This window comes from Carassius carassius, chromosome 48 (assembly GCF_963082965.1).
Source record: "Carassius carassius chromosome 48, fCarCar2.1, whole genome shotgun sequence".
Taxonomy (NCBI): Eukaryota; Metazoa; Chordata; class Actinopteri; order Cypriniformes; family Cyprinidae; genus Carassius; species Carassius carassius.
Genome location: NC_081802.1, coordinates 540596 through 561330, shown reverse-complemented (window position 1 = coordinate 561330; position 20735 = coordinate 540596). Strand labels below are relative to the sequence as shown.

At 39.3% G+C, this 20735-nt stretch overlaps 1 protein-coding gene across 1 annotated transcript in view; it reads left to right on the top strand.

Annotated features, from left to right (window-relative positions):
- dstyk (dual serine/threonine and tyrosine protein kinase) overlaps positions 1-20348 on the top strand; it is a 25383-nt gene extending 5035 nt beyond the window's left edge. Inside the window, exons 2-14 of the mRNA XM_059544165.1 lie at positions 3439-3842; positions 8196-8645; positions 14068-14263; positions 15620-15855; positions 15993-16076; positions 16143-16319; positions 16411-16540; positions 16639-16795; positions 16932-17064; positions 17145-17258; positions 19126-19240; positions 19704-19838; positions 19920-20348. Coding sequence (XP_059400148.1) covers positions 3439-3842; positions 8196-8645; positions 14068-14263; positions 15620-15855; positions 15993-16076; positions 16143-16319; positions 16411-16540; positions 16639-16795; positions 16932-17064; positions 17145-17258; positions 19126-19240; positions 19704-19838; positions 19920-20083 — 2495 coding nt within the window. The 3' untranslated portion in view covers positions 20084-20348. The remainder of the gene's footprint in view (positions 1-3438; positions 3843-8195; positions 8646-14067; positions 14264-15619; positions 15856-15992; positions 16077-16142; positions 16320-16410; positions 16541-16638; positions 16796-16931; positions 17065-17144; positions 17259-19125; positions 19241-19703; positions 19839-19919) is intronic.
- The last annotated feature ends 387 nt before the right edge of the window (positions 20349-20735 follow it).

Sequence of the window (20735 nt, the reverse complement as noted above, 5' to 3'; positions counted from 1 at the left end):
AGAGAGGGTGTGTGTGAGAGTGTGTGAGTGTGAGCGAGAGAGTGTGTGTCTAGGTGTGTGTGAGAGAGAGGATGTGTGTGTGTGAGAGAGAGAGAGTGTGTGTCTAGGTGTGTTTATCCTCTTTCCTGTAACAAAGGAGTTTGCTCGTCTGATGCAAGTTTCCTCTGGTTTCTCAATCAAATCATTGAGTGTGCTTTAATCAGCCGCAGAGAAGAGACTGAAGCAGTGCTCGGTCTCATGTCAGACTCGCTGACGTCTCACAGCGCGACCTTTGACCCGTCTCACGTGACCCCTGCCCTTTCCCTGGAGCCCACATGTTTATTTGCGTGTTTCTGTGGACTGTGATTTATACTGATGTGCGTCCCGTTCCTCAGGCCTGTCAGAGCTCGTCTCGCGCTCAGGCTTGTTCTGACCAATCACGGCGCAGGAAGCTCTGGCCACGCCCTCATGAGCCGCATGTAAACACACATCCTGCAGGAGCTCATGATCACAAACAGCACTCATGCGCTTCATCGCTGCTTCAATCTGCTGTAAACAATGTCTTCAAGTCTTTGATGTATATATGTATATATGTGTGTGTATGTATATATGTGTGTGTATGTATATATGTGTGTGTATGTATATATGTGTGTGTATGTATGTGTATATATATGTGTGTGTATGTATGTGTATATATATATAAATTTTTTTTTTATTTATTTATTTTTTTTATATATATATCTCCACACACACATGCCATATTTATGTTGTAGCATGCACAGTTCCTTTGATATAAATTTACTTGCAAAGAGGCAGAACATTTCTGGTAAATTTCCGGAAACATTCTAGAATTTTTGGAAACTTTTTAGAATTTTTTTAACTTTTAGAAAAGTTTCCGGGAATTTTCCAAAAATGTTCTGCCCATTTGCAACCCTAACTGTGAGTTAGCAACTTTAAATATTTATATATGTATAATTTTTTAAATTGCGCAATTCCGTAGTAAAATGTTTAATTGCAAATTATTAACTTATAAATTTATAAAATATTTTTTTGCGTCGTAATTTAATAGCTAATTTCAAAATTCAAAATCATTTAAGTGCAAAATCCTACAAAACAATCTTATAATTTTATTTATTTTTGCGCAATTTCGATGTTTTTTTAATTGCAAATGAGCAACCTTACACTTTTGTGTGTATGTGTGTGTGTGTGTTATTATTAACATTTATTTGAAAAGTGACCATGTGCAATTTTAGCATAAATATTACGATTTTAATGTATTGTACCGAATTTAGCCAATGGTTAGTTTCATTTGCGGTCCATTGGGAGGTAATCATAATCACAGATAAACTTAAGAACAAAACAACAAACATGTACAATACAGCAATACTTATACACATCCCACCAGAGCCAAAAAAGAACAGTAACTAAATAATAAAGGGCCTAGTATTGATCCTTGGGGAACGCCCATTGTACAGTTTAAGTTATTAGAGTGAACCCCTTTAATTTTTTTTATTAAAATGGCTGTCTATTTGATAAATAGGAGGAGATCCATGCTAAAGCCCCAGATGAAAATTGTAACTTAGATGATTTAGAGAGAAGAATGTTGTGATTAACCACGTCGAAGGCTTTGCGCCGATCTAAAAACATAGCACCAACTGTTCCACCAAGTTAAGATTATATTTGCTCTGTTAAATGTAAAGTAGCTGTTTCAGTAGAATGATTTACTCTGAAACCAATTTGCATACAGAGTAAACCACTCTTAGCTGTAGTGAGATAAGATGTCAGTTGTTCAAGAACTTCCTCTTCTGCAATCTTTGGGATACTGGCATTATGCTGATTGGTCTATAGTTGCTTGATCCCCAGATTTAAAAATGGATTGCTTCCATGCAGTAGGAAAAACACTGTTCAAATGATAAATTAATTAGATGAGAGATAACAGGAGGTATGAGTTTTGACAAACCTAGTGTAAAATTGGTGAACCTCCCTACGTTTAGTATTTCTTAATGAGCTGATAACATTGTAGACTTTCGTTAGTCATGACTGGGTTAAAACCTTGGCTATCAACATCAGACGGTAGAATATTTATTTCCATTTTTACAAAAAGGTTTTTTTTTTGTTGCACTGAGCATTTTGTTGGTTACAATTTAATTGCGAATTAGCACTTATGAATGGTAAAAACTCTTTGTTGTTGTTGTTGGTGATCTCTGTGGCGCAGCATGAATCATGGTTGTGGGCTGATAGCGTGCGGCACAGATTGCGCGGTGAGAGGCTGTTGTATAAGGCAGTGACTCAGCAGCGCTGGGATTATGAGCACTTCCTAATAATAACCTGAATGACTGGCGGCTCTGTGAGCGGCTCAGAGACGGTCATGAGATGCACGCCTCAGGACACACAGCTAACTCAACACTGCTGCTGCGCTTGTTGTTCTGGGCCTGCTTTCTCCAGCACAGTGCTCGCTTACTTCAGCTCGGCTTCATCAGCGTCAGACAGGGATGCACTCCATAGCCCAGATACACACACACACACACACATAGATATAGAGATATATATATATATCGTGCAGTGTTATACTGTACTGTTATAGTTATTAATATTTTCGATTTATTTCCCAGTTTTCTTTTCAATTTGGTTTTTTTTTTTGTCTGTGTAGTTTTATTTTAAAATTTCAGTTTCAATTATTTTGTCAAACTAAAAAAAATAGAAATGTTGTCTTCGCGACAAGCTGAATATTTAAATATATTTTTTATATTTGTTTTATATAGGCTATATGTATATTTTATATTTTATTTTATTTTATTTCAAGTAAAGTTTTTTTTAAGTATAATAACCCTGATTTGGCATTTGATGTGCTTTTTATTTGTTCATTAATTTCATAAAGATAGTTTTATTATTTAAACTTTAATATCAAAAACAGGTTAGTAAGTTTGATTCATTCTGTGAATCAATTAAAACCTTGATACATTGATTAATTTGCGTTATTACTAAAATATTTATGGAAACCCATGTGGCATTTTTATGAATTAAACTGTTTTAGTTTTTTTGTTTGTTTTTTTTTGGACCAAACTGGTGGACTTCCAGTTTTATTGGAATATCTACGAAATAAAAGAAAAGAAAACAGTTTTGGTAAAAATTATAATATAAAAAGCTTGATTTTCCCTTAAAATGTGTTCAGACATGTTTCTTTCATTCATTCGTTTAATGAACAAAATTACTGTATTTTACTTTAATGATTTTTTGTTTTTACATTGATTGTTTGGTCGAAATGGAGGGAACAATATACACTTTTAAACCTATTTTCAGAAAAAAATACTAAAAATCTCCAGATTTATATCAAATATCGTAAAAGGCTGAAAAATATTGCAATTTTAGATTGTGTTTTCAAGCCCTGGTCCGATCTAAAAGGTGCTGATATTCTGACTGGTGATGAATGTTAATCTTCAGAGTCTCTCTGTGTCTCAGGTCAGCTCAGCTGCATCTCGCTCCCGCGTCACGAGGAGGAATATCTGCAGAATGTGGTCGGTAGAGTCCCCTACATCCTCATCCTGGGCCAGGACTGCTCGGCTCGGTACCAGCTGCTCAACTGCCTGCTGGGAGAGAGGCTCCTCCCCCTGGGCTCGGAGGTGGGCGGGGCCTGTGGGCCGGAGGGCGGGGCCTGCAGGAGGAGGAAGCTGTGCTTCACACATGGCCGTCAGACACGTTTAAGCCTGGCTCTGCCGGGACAGTACGAGCTGGTGCATCAGCTGGCGGCTCACTGCGGACGCTGGGACACGGTTCCACTCGAGGACCTGGAGATCCAGGAGTGTGAGGATCCTGCGCAGCGATTGGCCGAGCTGGAGATCACGCTCCATCACGCACTGCTGCAGGTCAGGGGTGGCGGGGCTCACATAGTTTCTCTCAAAAACAAAATCAAATGTGATTTGTTTCTGTGAGATGAGGAGTTTGTTTTTGCAGGAACATCAATCAGCTTCTCTTCTCTCCTTTCCTGGTGTTTATGTAACCCTGCTCTGTGGGTCTGGTGCACTTCACATGACCAGCAGTGGAAACAAGGCCACTGGGTGCTGCTGGGATGTGTGTGTGTCTCCATGGCGATGGGAAAACTGTATCCTGGGACCTTCCTATAAATACTTGGTGGATTCAGTCACGGCTGGATTCCTTTCTTTCATTAGTTTGTTTGTTTTCATGACTGAAAAGAGTTTGAACTGGGCCCAGTGTTTGGACCAGTTCAGATCTCTTAGATCAGACTTATATTAGATTCTGATTAGTCTATTCCAACTCTGAGCAAACGCTTTCAAACTCTGGTCAGTTTTAGATCAGTGTCATAACAGTCTCTGATCAGATCTATTATAAATCCGGATGAGGCTACAAATAAGTCAAACCAAGTTCTTGAATCAGTTTCAAATCAGAGTAACTTATTAGGTCTTAGATCGGTGGCAAATCAGACTCGGGTCACTTCGGTCAAAGTCACATCAGTTTCAAATCAGACTCCGTGTTCGATCAGCTGCAAATCAGGCTTCAGATTTGTCTAAGATTAGTATCAGATCAGAATTAGATCAGTGCGAGACTTTTTCAACTCAGATTGGTTTCAGATCTATCTTGAGTCAGACCAAACTCATTAAGGTATGTGATTGGTCACACATCAGGCTCCGTTTTGGATCAGTTCCAAATCAGACTCCTGATTTATATAAAAATAAAAAAATTATATACTCCTCTGTCAAACTGATCAGTTTGAAATCAGACTTTGATTAAACCCAGATCAGTCTTGAATCAGACTCAACCTCAAATGGGACTCAAATCAGATTGAAATCAGTTTTGTGTTGGACTCATTAAAGTCTTGGATCGGTCACAGATCAGACTCCGTTTTGGATCAGAAACCACCAATCAGACTAAAAACAGATCAGTCTGTAATTAAACTCTGATCATTTTCAGATCAGTGTCAAATCAGACTCTGATCGGTGTGAGATCAGATTAACATCGGATTCAGCTCTGAATTCAGTTGGTTTTGGGTTTGTTTTGATTCAGACTCGGCCTGGGATGGGACTCAGTTAGTTTCACATCAGACACATTAAGGTTTTGGAATGGTTGCAAATTGGAATTGGATCCGTCTCAAATCAGGCTCCATTTCAGATCGGTTTCCATTTAGTCTAAATACACTTAGATCAGTCTGGTATCAAAATCTCAGATTACTTTCAGATCTGTCTTCAATCAGACTCAACTTCAACTGGGACTCGAGTCAGAGTTCAGATCAGATTGGGTTTGAATTTGCCTCAAATCAGACTAGGCTTTGGATAGAACTAAAATCAGAGTCAAATCAGTTCTCATCAGACTCATTAAGTTCTTGGATTGGTTGCAAATCAGACTCCCGTTAGTCTAAAAACACTTAGATAACTGGTTTTAGATAATCTGGTATCAAACTGTCAAATGTCAAGTCATTAGATTAAATTCATAAATTAAATTAAGATCAGTGCCAAATCAGACTCCAACAGGTCTAAAACACTTAGATAAGTCTATCACACTCTGATCAGTTACAGATCAGTCAACTCATACTCAGATCAGTGGGAGATCGAGCCTCAAATCAGACTCGGATCGCTTTAGTCAAAGTCAGATCAGACTCGGATCGCTTTAGTCAAAGTCAGATCAGCCTCAAATCAGATTCGGATCGCTTTAGTCAAAGTCAGATCACCCTCAAATCAGATTCGGATCGCTTTAGTCAAAGTCAGATCAGCCTCAAATCAGATTCGGATCGCTTTAGTCAAAGTCAGATCACCCTCAAATCAGATTCGGATCGCTTTAGTCAAAGTCAGATCAGCCTCAAATCAGACTCGGATCGCTTTAGTCAAAGTCAGATCAGACTCGGATCGCTTTAGTCAAAGTCAGATCAGACTCGGATCGCTTTAGTCAAAGTCAGATCAGACTCGGATCGCTTTAGTCAAAGTCAGATCACCCTCAAATCAGATTCGGATCGCTTTAGTCAAAGTCAGATCACCCTCAAATCAGATTCGGATCACTTTAGTCAAAGTCAGATCACCCTCAAATCAGACTCGGATCGCTTTAGTCAAAGTCAGATCAGCCTCAAATCAGATTCGGATCGCTTTAGTCAAAGTCAGATCAGACTCGGATCGCTTTAGTCAAAGTCAGATCAGCCTGAAATCAGACTCTGATCGCTTTAGTCAAAATCAGATCAGCCTCAAATCAGACTCGGATCGCTTTAGTCAAAGTCAGATCAGACTCGGATCGCTTTAGTCAAAGTCAGATCAGACTCGGATCGCTTTAGTCAAAGTCAGATCAGCCTGAAATCAGACTCTGATCGCTTTAGTCAAAATCAGATCAGCCTCAAATCAGACTCGGATCGCTTTAGTCAAAGTCAGATCAGACTCGGATCGCTTTAGTCAAAGTCAGATCAGCCTCAAATCGGACTCGGATCATTTTAGTCAATGTCAGATCAGCCTCAAATCAGACTCAGATCATTTTAGTCAATGTCAGATCAGCCTCAAATCAGACTCAGATCATTTTAGTCAATGTCAGATCAGCCTCAAATCAGATTCGGATCGCTTTAGTCAAAGTCAGATCAGCCTCAAATCATACTCGGATCGCTTTAGTCAAAGTCAGAACCCTTTAGTCAGATCCTCCAGGATTTCGCGTTCATGGAATCATCTCGATCACGCAACACTGATGTAAACAGCGCTGGGAGATACAGTGTGAAGAAAGCAGTTGAATTCTTCACAGAATCAACATCTCTGTAAAATCTTGTGAGAAGCATTTAAATTCAGGAGCCACCTTCTGTAGATCTTAATGGCACTAGTGCTGGTGTCCTCAAATGTTAGTCTGGAGCCTATGCAGTGGGTCTCGAAGTTAGAAAAGTCATAACAGTGTTGGAAGAATGTTGTCTGTGGTTTATTTTCACTGCAAAGCAATAAGAAATGGTGCAAATATATTTAAAAATTTTAAGAAAAGCCACAACATTATTATTGTCTTTCTGCATTACCAACACACTATTTCTCTATTTGATACTGTAGAGCTGATATAATCTGTATTGTTAAAAAAGACTTGAGTCAATTTGGTAAATGTGATATAATTTTTAAAAAATTTGTCACAAATGTATGGAAATTACCAACACAAAATCAAAGTCTGACAGAGGTCTCAGATCAGACTCGAACAGTCTTGCAGTTTAAATGTTTGCCGTCACACACATCTGCTAGAATCACGTCTGCTCTCAAATGAAACCTCGTCTGTTTTCGATCCGCACACACACACGTTAGCACAGAGACGTTAATTAGCCCGCGGGTCCCTGAGCGTTCGCTGATGGTAGGCAGTGAAATTCCTGCTAAAGCACACACACACACACTCTCGAGGTGCTTGAATCAGATCTTTGTTGGGCTCAGGTCTGATGGGCTCCGGCGGCTGTGTTTGCAGGCCATCTTTGTTCCAGAGAGACTCGAGCGCTTTATGGCTGTTGTGTCAGAGACGGCGCTGACTGACTCTATTGTGTTCGTGTGCTAGCGCTCTTTATTCTCGCTCTGACACGCCCGTTTTGGATTAATCTTACAGTCGAACTTCGACCCGCCCTGTCTAATATTTCTTGAACGGATTCCCAGAGGAACACACTGCTTTATCAGGAGAAACACTTCTCACCTGCTCGAGCTGATTTCACACGGTGTTCAGGGCTCCCTCGCTCCAGGCCCAAGACTAAATATATACTGCTTTTTAATATGCAATGACATAGTGTTAAAATCTTTATTCTGTAAACAAAATTGTCTGGAAATACCGTGGATATTAACTGGTTAAAAAACTTAACGAAAACACACAAAGTACTAAGTGCAGTTTTAATGCAATTTATTGTATTTATTGTTTTTACACTGCTTTTTGTTTTAATCTTACTTTTTTTGTCATAACTGAAAAGATATTTTCTTTTGCAAATATTTTTCATGCCATTAATTCATCCACATACATTTTGTTTCATAATGACCGTTTAATTGACCAAACATACAAACATATTTTTTAATATGTTAATATTATTTATTTATATTTTAGAAAATTTGACATTCATAAGTATAAATATAATATCGTAATTACATTTTTAATCACTGATTTCTTTTTTAAATATTTGAATACTGAATATTTGCAAAAGAAGAAAATATCCTTTCAATTATAAAAATGTGCATAAATAAACATTTGAATATATTAAAGTGCGCTCATGTGCTGTGTGTGTGTGTGTCCAGGAGGCAAAGGTCATGGTGCTCCCGTGCCGCGGTGTCCAGCCGGTGGAGGAGGCTCTGGAGGACTGCAAGCGCAGCATCCTTCCCATCATCCTCTACGCCGTCAGTACAGACACGCTGAGCGCCGAGCAGGTGAGCGACCTGCAGAAGGTGCGTGAGACTCTGCCGTTCCCCGTCTGCTTCATCCGGGTCTCCAGCGGCTCCTCGGACCCCGGGGCCCTGCACAGACAGCTGCTGGCCCTGGAGCTCGTGGCTGCTGCGGCGGGAAACTGTGCCTGTGGGGCTCCGGCTCAGACGCCCGGGAAGATGCAGAGTGTTGTGGGAGAGAATCTGGAGCGTGTGCAGCGTGTGCTCGGGCCCTTCACTCGACAGCTGCTGCAGAACCATCAGGTGGAGGCCGCCTCGCTGCTGAACACCGTCCACTGCCGCTGCCTCGACCTCTTCATCAACCAGGTCAACACAACACAACACTCTGCTTCTGATCAACACTGTCAATCCTGCGTCACACTGGCCACTAATATAGTCGTGTTTCACTAGGGATGAAACGATTAACTGCGAGCCGGTTGAAATTTTATTCAAATATTTGACAGTTCAAATCAAGTTTCATTTAGTGGTAGTTTATATGAATGTGTGTCTGAGGGGAGTTTACTGTCTTTAGAAAAGTTTAGATGGCATTTTTTCTGTTCAACTTGCCTCTCTATAAAGCATATTAAAGTTCATAAGTGCAGCACTGCTTTGTTTACAGCTGTAACCAAGGAAACGGTTTAAGCTCCACCCACTGCAGTGTTCATAAGTGCAGCGCTGCTTTGTTTACAGCAGTAACCAAGGAAACGCTTTAAGCTCCGCCCACTGCAGTGTTCATAAGTGCAGCGCTGCTTTGTTTACAGTGGTAACCAAGGAAACACTGTATCACTGCTGTTCATAAGTGCAGTGCTGCTTTGTTTACAGCGGTAACCAAGGAAACGCTTTAAGCTCCACCCACTGCAGTGTTCATAAGTGCAGCGCTGCTTTGTTTACAGTGGTATCCAAGGAAACACTGTATCACTGCTGTTCATAAGTGCAGCACTGCTTTGTTTACAGCGGTAACCAAGGTATCACTGTATCACTGCTGTTCATAAGTGCAGCGCTGCTTTGTTTACAGCGGTAACCAAGGTAACACTGTATCACTGCTGTTCATAAGTGCAGCGCTGCTTTGTTTACAGTGGTAACCAAGGAAACACTGTATCACTGCTGTTCATAAGTGCAGTGCTGCTTTGTTTACAGTGGTAACCAAGGAAACACTTTAAGCTCCGCCCACTGCAGTGTTCAGAAGTGCTTTGTTTACAGCAGTAGCCAAGGAAACGCTTTAAGCTCCACCCACTGCAGTGTTCATTAGTGCAGCGTTTACAGCAGTAACCAAGGAACAATATGATTGAATATTGTGCAATGTTATATTGCACAATGTAATATAATCAATGTGACGCTGCACTTCTCGTCCAGTGTGCGACCCCCTTAAGAGATTCAGACAGAAAACAGATATTTTACATTAGAATAGTATTTCACTATTTTTACTGTATTTTACTGTGTCAAATAAACAGCCTTGGAGAGCAAAAGGGACTTCTTTCAGAAACAATGTAGTTTTTACTGGTTTTGGAAATGTTTTGAAAAATGTCTTGCTACTTGTGCATAAAATAAATCAGTCAATGTCTTTTAGTTTATGTGGGATATATCACATATAAATAGAAACAAAGGGTTAAATTTCTTTGTTTTTCTTTTGTGTTGCAATTACAGATGCATTTTGATCTAAAACTTTTATTAGAAAATACGATAAAAACAAGTAATAAACTAAATTACCAGTGATTTAAAACTTTTTAAATGTAATTTTTTTTTTATGAGAAACTAAACTTAAAAAAAAAAACTAAACTGAAATGATAATTAGAAGAAGCAGCAACTAGCTGAAATAAAAAATCTTTTATTTTTGTTAAAGTTCACCAAGTAAATCTTTTTTTTTATTTTTTCGCTGTAGTTAAACTAGTACTACATGTTATCTTCATTCTGGTAATATTTTACCATGCTGTTAGAATTTTTAGCTAGTGACTAGCATTTTATTAGCATGTACCATGTCACTACTATGTTTTGCAAGTAATACCATGACTAGCAAGTGACTAGCATGTCGTTAGTATAATTAGAAAGTTACATTTCGATAGCATGTTTCTAGCATTGTTAAAATTGTAATTGTAAAAACTTTATTGTCCCCCGTAGGGGCAATTTGTTCTGCAGCATGATATCACCACATACAAGACAAACACATACACAACATTAATAGCACATTGGAAAGTTATAAAACTTATATTTCTACCTCTTCCTATTTAAATTAAGCACCTTAATCGCGTATGGAACAAACGAAAATTTGAATCTGTTAGTCTTGGCTAAAGGGACCCTGTACAAAGATCCTGAAGAGAGGGTCTGAAATGAATCATAAATTTCACACCCAATACCTTACTGCAATTATTTACAACCTTTAATAGAAGTTTTTTCTGTTTGACCGTTAAAGAGGCAAACCAACAAATCAATGAGAAAGTTAAAATCGATTCAAAGCAATCATCAGTGTCCTATCAATATTACATTTCGCCAATTTCCGTAAACGATAAAGTCTTTGTTGGCTCATCATGCACAATCTATTAGTATTTTCAGCAAAATTTAGTTTGTTATCGATGATAGTACCTAGGTACTTATAACTATCAACTAGGGATGTCCAGATCCGATCACGTGATCGGAAATCGGGCCCGATCGCGTGGTTTCAGACTCGATCGGAATCGGACGTTACCTCCCGATCAGGACTCGGATATATATATATTCTCATTAATTTTTAACACATCTTTTGTTATGCGGTGGTACAGAGTTATACCCTTTTGACTCCACACAGAAACAGCAACGCGTGCGGCATGACATCACTTTGTTTTCAAGAGCTGGTGTGAATAAATATAGATTCAAACTCAAAGAGACATGATAGTTTGCGCATGACCTGATATTTCATTCGGACCCAGGATACAGCGAGATGAACATCACAGAGCGCTAAACTCTCATGCAGTGTGTGTTTCATTCATACTCGAAGCCGGAGCGCGCTCTCGCGCTGATATCAGGAAACTCCTAATATGGACAAAAGCGTCCAGCTATGCTGTGGTGCGCACAGGAAAACAGAAACTTATGCAAACACGAAGACATTAATATACGATCACGACAATAAATTGTTCTTCAAGTCATCTCCAGCAGGTGATAAATAAAGTATGAACAATGCAGTGCTGATTGACATAGTATTTATTACAGTATAGAAACTATTCTGCATTATTATGTGATAAACAGTGTTTGTAGTATATAAACAAATCATTATTATTTGTTATTGTCCAGCATTTATAGATTTCTAAGCCAATTAAAAGCTAGAAATTAGAGAAAAAATTAAGTTGCCTATACTACCAGTCAGAAGTTTTTGAACAGTAAGCTTGTTAATGTTTTTTTTTTTTAAGAAGTCCCTTCTATTCACCAAGCCTGCATTTATTTGATCCAAAGTACAGCAAAACAGTAAGATTTTGAAATATTTTTACTAGCCTATTTAAAATAGCTGCTTTATATTTGAATATATTTCAAAATGTAATTTATGAAGATCCTGGATCTGTTTTTTCGCTCTTCTTTATTCTTTTCTTATGTATTATAGAAGTATCGGATCGGGACTCGGTATCGGCAGATACTCAAAATCAAATGACTCGGACTCGAGGACAAAAAAACCTGATCGGGACATCCCTACTATCAACCAATTCAATCATCTGATTATCGATAAAAGTATCTGGAACTGCTGCCTGATTTCGCCACAGGTCAATGCACATGTCCTTAGTTTTCTCAGCATTCAGAAGTAGACCAGCCTCTCGACACCAATTTGCAAAATAATTAACAAATTGCATCGGGTCAAGAAATGGTGTAGTTTGTTCCAATAGTACCTCCTTTACTAATTTTCCAAATACCTTCATTATAAGCGAGGTCAAGGAAACCGGTCTATAATCTGTCAAGCCTTTAGGACAATTATTTTTTGCAACTGGAGTAATGATAGACTCTTTCCAAAGTTTTGGTACATACTGAACCTCAAAAGACCAATTAAAGATATAAGTAAAAATAGGACCCAATTCTTCAGCACATTGTTTCAGGACCCTACCAGGATTCACTTTATTTTTGCATTGTTTAAAAAGATTGACTACATTTTCTACACTAAAGGAGACAAGTGAACTTCCCTCTTGAGAGGAGTTATAAAACATATGTTCTAAGTCACCGTTCAGCTCTTCAAATCGAGCGTAAAAGTTTTTCGGGAATAACGGAGTCAACACAATAAGTTACCCAGGAACTAACCACATCATTAAGCTCATCAATATCAGCAGATGAATCCATAAAAACATTCCATATGGTACAGTCAAAACATCCTCGTAAACTCTCAATAGCATCATCAGTCCAAGATTTCACAGTTTTTGTACTTCAGTTCTTCAGTTCCGTAGTATAACATGGGATTAGATGAATACAATTATGATCTGATGAACTCAGAGGAGCTAATAGAGAAGCTTTGTATGCTCCCTTAATAGAGCCATAGCATTGGTCCAATGTCTTTTTATACCTGGCTGGACATACCCATACATGCTCTTAGCAGAATTTTCCAATTTACAATTATTAAAATCACCCATGATAAAGATCGGAGCATCCAGGGATAGTGACTGATGTTTCATAACGCTCTTTTCAATATACTCTATAGCCAAGTTCACGTTCGCCTTTGGGTGAATGTACACCACAGATACAAATATTTGGGGAAACTCTCTAGGCAGATAATGAGGCGGGAGCGATACCGTTAGCATCTCAATGTCCTTTGAGCATAATTTCTCTCTCACAACAACAGTCTTGCACCGACGCTCATTCACATATAAACATACTCCCCCGCCTCGCGACTTGCCAGTTATCCCAGAGTCTCGGTCAGTTCGAAATGGGCCACTAAAACCATTAATTAGCAGCTCTTTATCAGAGTCCATTTTCGTTAGCCAAGTCTCCGAGATTGCAAGCAAACAACTGTCTCTGAATTCGTGTTGAAAACGAACATGTGTGTGCAGTTCCTCAATCTTTTTCCGTAAAGACCGAACATTTGCTAATATAACAGATGGAAGCGGTATTCGAGACACCGGTCTCTTTCTCAATCTTTCACGTACCCCACCTCTTCTCCATCGCTTCCTCGGTCGCTGACTCGATCCGTTAAAGTGTGCTTTAGAGTTGATTCCATCAGCGAATGCACTCAGACGAGCATGCGCCCAAAGCTCAATGTTTTACTCAAATCTTTACTCGGCATGTAGCTAGCATGATAAGCAAGTGACTACCATGTCGCTACCATGATTTGCAAGTAACTAGCATGAGTAGCAAGTGACTAGCATGTTGTTAGCATGACTAGCAAGTGACTACCATGTTGATACCATGATTTGCAAGTAACTAGCATGACTAGCAAGTGACTAGCATGTTGTTAGCATGACTAGCAAGTGACTACCATGTTGATACCATGATTTGCAAGTAACTAGCATGACTAGCAAGTGACTAGCATGTTGCTAATATAATAAGCAAGTTACTGGCATTTGGATAGAAAGTTTCTAGCATGATAAGCATGTTAATAGCATGTTGCTAGCATGATTAGCAAGTGACTAGCATGTTGCTAGCATGATTAGCAAGTAACTAACATGACTAGCATGTCTCTAGTATAATGAGCAAGTTACTGACATGTCGATAACATGTTTCTAGCATGATTAGCATGTCGTTAACATGATAATCACATGACTAGCATGTGGCTAATCGTTCCTCACGTATGCGTGATGTGTGGTGTCAGGCGTTCGACATGCAGAGGGATCTTCAGATCACGCCGCGGAGGTTGGAGTACACGCGTGAGAAGGAGGGAGAACTCTACAGCTCTCTGATGGCCATCGCTAACCGCAAGCAGGAGGAGATGAAGGACATGATCGTGGAGACGCTGAGCTGCATGAAGGAGCAGCTGCTGGAGGACGCCGCTAACCTGCACTTCACAGGTCAGAGGTCAACACTGCTCTGTTCATTCAGTCTGCTTTTCTGCATCGATGTCTACTGTACAGTTTCACTTTAGTTTAGTTTGGATTCGTTTTCATTAGCAAATCATAAGATTAAATAAAAAAGTTTTTAGACTTTATTTCTATTTTTATGTTAGTTTTATTGTTTCAAATCATTTTGTCGCTATTTTTAGTTTAGTTTTTTTTTTCATTAGAAAAACAATTAGATTTAAAATTTTACATGAATTTAGCTTTTTTTGTTTTTTTTTACTTTAGATTTTTTCATTAGAAAAAGTCTTAAATGAAGGCCATGATGTTACTGATTTAGCTTCCGTTTTTGTTTAATTTATAAATGTAGTTTATTTGGATTAGTTGTCATTCTGTCCTAGTTTTAGTTGAGTTAGTTTTTTTCCATTAGAAATAACAAAATTACATTTAAAATTTTACATCAATTTAGCATGCTTAACTTCAATTTGAAAAACTTTTAATAGTTTTAATTCATTGATAATTTAATAAATGTTAATAAATAGAATTTTATTAAACGTAATACATTTTACACCATTTTTTTAAAGTTTTAAATCATTGGTGATTTCTGAAACATTTAATAGTTTTTATCATTGATAATTTAGTTTTTTGTTTAGTTTTACTTTAGATTTGTTCATTAGAAAAACAGCATTATTCGTTTTTTATTTCTCGTTCATCACTTGAGTTTGGTTTTTCGTGTAGTTTTAGTCTGGGTTTATTATTTCACTGTCAGGTTTTCAGAAAGGTTTCACGTTTAATAGTAAAGCATGTGTCTGAAACTAAAATTAACTTTCAGTTCATTTTATTGGCATTTCTATTATATTTTATTCCATTTTGGAGGCGTTTTATTGTAGTCTTGTTTTTTTTAGATTTTATTTGATTTATTTTTTATTTTTCAGTTAGCACAGAAGTCGTGTAGATTTCATGAAGGTTTTTGTTTACATCGTTAGTTCATGCTTTAATGGGCAAAATAAGAGTTCATTGTTTGTTTGTTGTTGCCATAGAAACCGATGCAGGCTTTGTAAAGGCCCCACCCTCGTCTGGAAACGGGGCGGGGAGCAGCAGCTCATTTGCATTTAAAGAGACACACACGAAGAGCAGTTTACAGCTTGTTAACTTCCCCTTTACTAGCGTGTGTGTGTGGATCTGCTGTGGTCAAACGCGACTCTGTGTGTGTGTATGTGTGTGTGTGTGAGGGGAAGTCCACTGATAGTTGTTCTGTTGTTGTGTGTCATAGGGAATTCATTAGTGTTAATGAGCAGCACTAGCCTGTCCTGTTACTATAGAGCGGTCAGTGTATGACATCAGTCTGTGTGTGTGTGTGTGTGTGTTCAGACATCATCATATCGTCTAACGGCGAGCCGGTGAGCTCGAAGGACATCAAGATGTGCATCAGTCAGATCCAGGACCTGATCGTGGTGCGTCTCAATCAGGCCGTGGCTAATAAACTGACCAGCTCGGTGGACTACCTGAGAGAGAGCTTCGTGGGGACGCTGGAGAGATGCCTGGGCAGCCTGGAGAAGAGCACACCTGAGTCCTGCAGCAACGTCACCTCCAACCACCTCAAACAGGTGCAGCACACACTACATACAAGACATGGACGTTTTCAGATTTATTTAGAAACTCTCTGGTAATAGGAAACACTGACAGCCTCAGATGCCCGTGCGTTGGTTTCTCAGTGTGTAGTGAATGTCTGCTGTTTGCTCAGATCCTGAACGCAGCGTATCACGTGGAGGTGACCTTCCACTCGGGCTCCTCCGTCACCAGGCTCTTCTGGGAGCAGATCAAACAGGTAGGTTACCCATGATGCCCTGCGCTCGCGTGTGTGGTGCGGCGGCTGACGCTCGTGTCTCCTCAGATCATCCACCGCATCACGTGGGTCAATCCTCCGTCCGTCACGGCCGAGTGGAAGCGCAAGGTCGCGCAGGACGCCATCGAGAGCCTGAGTGCCCCCAAACTGGCCAAGAGCATCTGCTCTCAGTTCAGGACCAGACTGAACAGCTCCCACGAGGCCTTCGCCGCCTCGCTCCGACAGGTCATTCATTCAGTAATCATTTACACTGTGTGTGTGTGTGTGTATATATATATTTTGATGCTAAGAGTCGTGTACTGATGTGTGTGTGCAGCTGGAGGAGGGTCACACGGGGCGTCTGGAGCGAACTGAAGACCTGTGGTTGCGGGTCAGGAAGGATCACGCCCCTCGACTCGCCCGCCTGTCACTGGAGAGCCGATCGCTGCGAGACATACTGCTGCACGGTGAGACACACACACACACACACACACACACACACACACGGATCACATGGGGTGTGTTTGCGTGTGATGTGAGTCTGAGTCCGTGTGTGTGTCCTCAGGAAAGCCGAAGATGGGCCGTGAGCTGGGCCGGGGTCAGTACGGTGTGGTGTATCTGTGTGATAACTGGGGTGGACGTCACCCGTGTGCCCTGAAGTCAGTCGTTCCTCCGGATGACAAACACTGGAACGACCTAGCGCTCGAGTTCCACTACACACGGTAACAACACTAGAGTTCAGTCATTTTAATTACATTTATTGTTTAAAAATGATGAAAGTTTTTTTTTTTCAATACAGATAGCAGTAGTGTTTGTTTTTATTGTAGTTTAATCATTGCAGTTGTCTGTGTCCTTCAGGTCTCTGCCTAAACACGATCGTTTGGTGAATCTCCACGGCTCAGTTATCGATCACTCGTACAGCGGCGGCTCCAGTATCGCGGTTCTGCTGATCATGGAGCGGTTACACAGAGATCTCTACACCGGACTGAAGGTACCATCACTTCACCAGCTCTCTGTCTGTCTGTGTGCTCGTCCGTCTGTGGTTATGATTGACCTGTCTGTCTCTCTCAGGCCGGTCTGTCTCTGAAGGAGCGTCTTCAGATCGCTCTGGACGTGGTGGAGGGGATTCGGTTCCTGCACGGTCAGGGTCTCTTACACCGCGACATCAAGCTGAAGAACGTTCTGGTGAGGAACTGCGTCTACCATCTGCTTAATACTTCATAGCTTTTCATAGCGCTTCATAATGCTTTATGGCCCTTCATAACACTTCACAATGCTCCATAAATCTTTATATCCTTCCATAACCCTTCATTTATTTGGAAAGGGACCATGCACAATTTTTAATTTCATACACTTTATAGCCCTTCATAGCACTCCATAATGATTTATAACCCTTCATAGCACTTCATAACGTTTCATAATGCTTTATGGTCCTTCATAACCCTTAATAGCGCTTCACAATGCTTTATAACTCTTCATAGCACTTCATAACGTTTCATAATGCTTTATGGTCCTTCATAACCCTTCATAGCACTTTACAATGCTCCATAATGCTTTATATCCCTGCATAACCCTTCATAATGCTTTATAACACTTTACAGCTTTTCATAGCACTTCGTAATGATTTATAACTCTTCATAGCGCTTCGTAATGATTTATAACTCCTCATAGTGCTTAATAATTTTTCATAATGCTTTATAGCCCTTCTTAATGCTTTATATCCTTCCATAACCCTTCATAGCCCTTCATAATGCCTATAACACTTTATAGCTTTTCTTAGCGCTTTATAATGATTTATAACTCTTCATAGCGCTTCATAATGATTTATTACTTTTCATAGCGCTTCATAATACTTAATAATCCTTCATAGCGCTCTATAATGCTTTGTAGCCCTTCATAACCCTTCATAGTGCTTCATAATGTTTCATAATGCTTTATGGCCCTACTTAATGCTCTATATCCTTCCATTACCCTTCATAGCCCTTCATTATGCTTATAACACTTTATAGCTTTTCATAGTGCTTCATAATGATTTATAACTCTTGATAGCGCTTCATAAAATTTAATAATCCTTCATAGCACTCTATAATGCTTTGTAGCCCTTCATAACCCTTCATTGCCCTTCATAATGTTTCATAATGCTTTATGGTCCTTCATAACCCTTCATAATGTTTCATAATGCTTTATGGTCCTTCATAACCCTTAATAGCGCTTCACAATGCTTTATAACTCTTCATAGCACTTCATAACGTTTCATAATGCTTTATGGTCCTTCAAAACCCTTCATAGCACTTCACAATGCTCCATATAATGCTTTATATCCCTGCATAACCCTTCATAAAGCTTTATAGCCCCTCATAATCCTTCATAATGCTTTATAACACTTTATAGCTTTTCATAGCACTGCGTAATGATTTATAACTCTTCATAGCGCTTCGTAATGATTTATAACTCTTCATAGTGCTTAATAATTTTTCATAATGCTTTATAGCCCCTCTTAATGCTTTATATCCTTTCATAACCCTTCATAATGCCTATAACACTTTATAGCTTTTCTTAGCGCTTCATAATGATTTATAACTCTTCATAACGCTTCATAATGATTTATTACTTTTCATAGCGCTTCATAATACTTAATAATCCTTCATAGTGCTCTATAATGCTTTGTAGCCCTTCATAACCCTTCATAGTGCTTCATAATGTTTCATAATGCTTTATGGCCCTACTTAATGCTCTATATCCTTCCATAACCCTTCATAGCCCTTCATAATGCTTATAACACTTTATAACTTTTCATAGTGCTTCATAATGATTTATAACTCTTCGTAGCTCTTCATAATGATTTATAACTCTGCATAGCACTTCATAGTATTTAATAATCCTTCATAGCACTCTATAATGCTTTGTAGCCCTTCATAGCCCTTCATAATGCTTTATATCCTTTCATAGCCCTTCATAGCGCTTCATAATACTTAATAACCCTTCATAGTGCTTTAGAACGTTTCATATCCCCTCATCACGCATTATAAAGTGTTTGTGTTCTTCTGTGTAGCTGGACAAACAGAACCGGGCGAAGATCACTGACCTGGGCTTCTGTAAACCCGAGGCCATGATGTCGGGCAGTATTGTGGGGACACCCATCCACATGGCTCCAGAACTCTTCACAGGTCACTTTAATTTTCTAATCTAACTGTCTTCAGCAGTTTGCAGTACAATTATCCATACTGTTCATTATAATGTTGTGATGCCTAAATTAGCTTTTTAGCATTTAATGCTTTATTGCTGATTGATTTTTTTATTTAATTAATTTATTTATATTTTGACAACAGTATACAATTTTAACATCAGGTCATAAATATGATTAATTTATAGATCATTTTACATTAGATACAATTATTTTAAAATGTAAAGTAATAGTAATTTATTTCAACAAAATAGTATGTGATTATTATTATTATTATTTTTTTACATTTTTACATTATTATTGTTATTATATTATATATTATATCTATATATATTTTTATATTGGTCCATGAAAATGATTTACCGCATATGATGTTTATTTAGAAAAACCTTACTGTAGTTACAGTTTCTGATTGTACGTGTGCTTGGGGTTTTTTTTTTGCGTAGGAAAGTACGATAACTCGGTCGACGTGTACGCGTTTGGGATCCTCTTCTGGTATCTCTGCTCCGGCTCCGTCAAACTCCCAGAAGCCTTTGAGAAATGCTCCAGTAAAGACCAGCTGTGGACCAACGTCAAGAAAGGTAAAGAGCGCCAGTCGGCAGATCGCGTCGACGCCGCGCTGTGAACTCTGGGTAAACTCTGTGTGCGTGTGCTGCTTTCAGGCTCGCGTCCCGAGCGTCTGTCCACGTTTGACGAGGAGTGCTGGCAGCTGATGGAGGCCTGCTGGAACGGAGACCCTTCCCAGAGACCCCTGATGGGCATCGTCCAGCCCAGCCTGCAAAGCATCATGGACCGCCTGTGCGGCAACCTGGAGGACTCGAATTGACACTCATTTCCCTGCATGCTCCTCTTGAGACGCTAAAGGAAAGCAGCTTGTTTGTGTGTAAAAAAATGGACAAAAGTTGCTCGTCTGCCTCAGATCACGCGTGTCATATTCAGCGCTGCTCGTCACAGATCCTCTAGAACCGAGCGTTTTACTCGTAGTCGAGTTTGTGTTACAGATGAACTGAACCGCTGATTTTTAGATGGTGTTTAAACTGGTTTACATTTATCCTGAGATGACCTTTTTTAATAAAATCATTTGGACCAATTCACTGCCACACTGCACTGATTCACTCTGTATATTTCATTGATTATTATTAAAGTGTATTAAATGTGATCCGACGGTGGAATATATATGAATGAGAATATATAGAATCGGAATAACTCAGTTTCTCCGATTCTGAACGAGTAAAAAGACTACAGAGGTTTGCTGAACTGATGAGAATTGTTATTATCCCTGAGGTAATCACCTCATGACTTACAGTGATAGCAGTTTTATCCAGAAATATGAAGGGTGTTTATTTATTATTTTTTTGTACTGGGTTGTCTGATATGATTGGATATATAGGGCGTTTTTTTTAATTATTATTATTATATGTAAGTTAATTTTAAATATTTGTTCAGCGCACGTGAATCTGTTGCGCGTGCACGTGCCT